The sequence below is a fragment of the Phalaenopsis equestris genome, unplaced genomic scaffold (assembly GCF_001263595.1).
Source record: "Phalaenopsis equestris unplaced genomic scaffold, ASM126359v1 Scaffold203328, whole genome shotgun sequence".
Taxonomy (NCBI): Eukaryota; Viridiplantae; Streptophyta; class Magnoliopsida; order Asparagales; family Orchidaceae; genus Phalaenopsis; species Phalaenopsis equestris.
In genome coordinates, this window is record NW_018222960.1 from 24,853 (window position 1) to 26,486 (window position 1,634).

The following is a 1,634-nucleotide window of genomic DNA, read 5'->3' on the forward strand; positions in this document are numbered from 1 at the left end:
ATATATATATATGTACTTAACAATCAATCTAAAACCCAAACAGCCTGACAAGAAAAGAAGATGGATGACAGCCGATATGAAGGGAGCTGAAACTCAAAAAGAAGAGACCAAGATTTCAGTTCTGAATTCTAAGATAAGGAATTTGAAGTTTATCCCCTTGTGTTAACAGTTGTAGTGGGAGAGGAAGGGTAGTGGAGACCACTGCATGGCTCAAGTTTGAGCCCTCCAAAGCCAAGAAGTTGGTAGGCCTGTTGGCTTCCCTGTAGTTAAAATTGATTTGAAACTTGATCTCAGTGATAAGCTTCCTTATTTTGTAAATCCACTAATTTATGTGCCAAGGGGGGAAGAGGTGGCAGTGACTAGCTCCACCAGATGTGAAGAGTCCACTTCAGCAATAATACAATTCCACTTGACTTCCTTAGCAAATTTAAGGGCCCAGTAAAGAGCAGCAGCTTCTGTTTCCAATACATCTTCAGCAATGTAGGGGGCCCTGAAATAAAGCAAAACTTTGCCTGTGTGATCTCTGGAAAAACCTCCAAAACCAGCTTTCTTGTTAGTGAAGCTCCCATCAATGTTTATTTTAATGAAATTATGAGGAGGCTTCTCCCATTTAACCTTAATAACCATAGGGTGTTTGAGATCAATATTAGACATATCCTTCAATAAATTAGGGAAATTCTTTAAATTAATCAGCTTATGTAAATAGGCCTGGCAGTTAGCTACCACAGAATCAGAAGAAGAGACAATGTCTTCATGCTTCACCTTGTTCCTAGCATTCCAAAGAAAACATGCAACAATGAAGGGAAGAGACATCAGATTAATTGCCTGCCAATTTCTCAAACTATCTTTTAAATTACCCTAGCCCACATTCAGCAGGTTCAAGTTAATGTTAGAGTTCAGCTTATTCTAAACCTCCCTAGCAAAATTGCATATGAAAAAGAGATGGACATTGGATTCTTGATTATTATTGCATAGGTGGCATCTTGAGGGGCCTTTCAATCCTTTCAGCTTCAAAATGTCATCTGTTGGAATTAAGTCAATTAGGACTCTCCAAGAAAAGAACACCATAGAAGGAGTTAGGAATTTTGGCAAATGCTAATATTCCACTTGCAATCTTCCCATCTAAACAACCTATTTTGGATGTCCTTTGAAATGCTGGATCTGATCCTTTTAATGAGATGAATCTGGTCTTTTTTATTTCTATCAAACTAGATTTTAGAGATACTTCTAGTAGCTGAATCTTTCATGATTTTGTTCAAGGCATCCTCAGACCACTCATTACCATTCCAACAATCTTTAACCAATAAATCCTCTTCCTTTTCATTCTGTAGTGGCTCTAATTGATCAACAAGGCACCAGTTATCCTTCAAGAAGTTGATCTCCCAGCTCCCAAATAAGATGTTTGTCAATCTCCTCCCTTCCCTTAAGCATTTGGGTCCAAATCTTGGAGTCTCCTACCTTCTTTGTAACATCTTCAGGATGATCATTTTTACAGTATTTTGCCATCATGTAGTTAGACAACAGGCTTTCATTTTTTCTAAATCTGATCGAGAGTTTGCACATGTTGATTTGTTGCATATGATGTAGACCTTTAAATCCCAAGCCTCCAGCTTCATAAGGTTTTGCCACTCTTT

At 38.1% G+C, this 1,634-nt stretch overlaps 1 protein-coding gene across 1 annotated transcript; it reads right to left on the reverse strand.

Moving 5' to 3' along the window:
* Nucleotides 1-327: 327 nt before the first annotated feature.
* LOC110036168 lies at nucleotides 328-813 on the reverse strand. The gene has a single exon (XM_020740553.1). It carries the CDS (start codon nucleotides 811-813, stop codon nucleotides 328-330), a length of 486 nt encoding a protein of 161 aa, XP_020596212.1.
* Between the last annotated feature and the right edge of the window lie 821 nt (nucleotides 814-1,634).

Coding starts and splice junctions, on each gene's coding strand:
- LOC110036168 (XM_020740553.1), bottom strand. CDS start 813: ATGTCTCTTCCCTTCATTGTTGCATGTTTTCTTTGGAATGCTAGGAAC.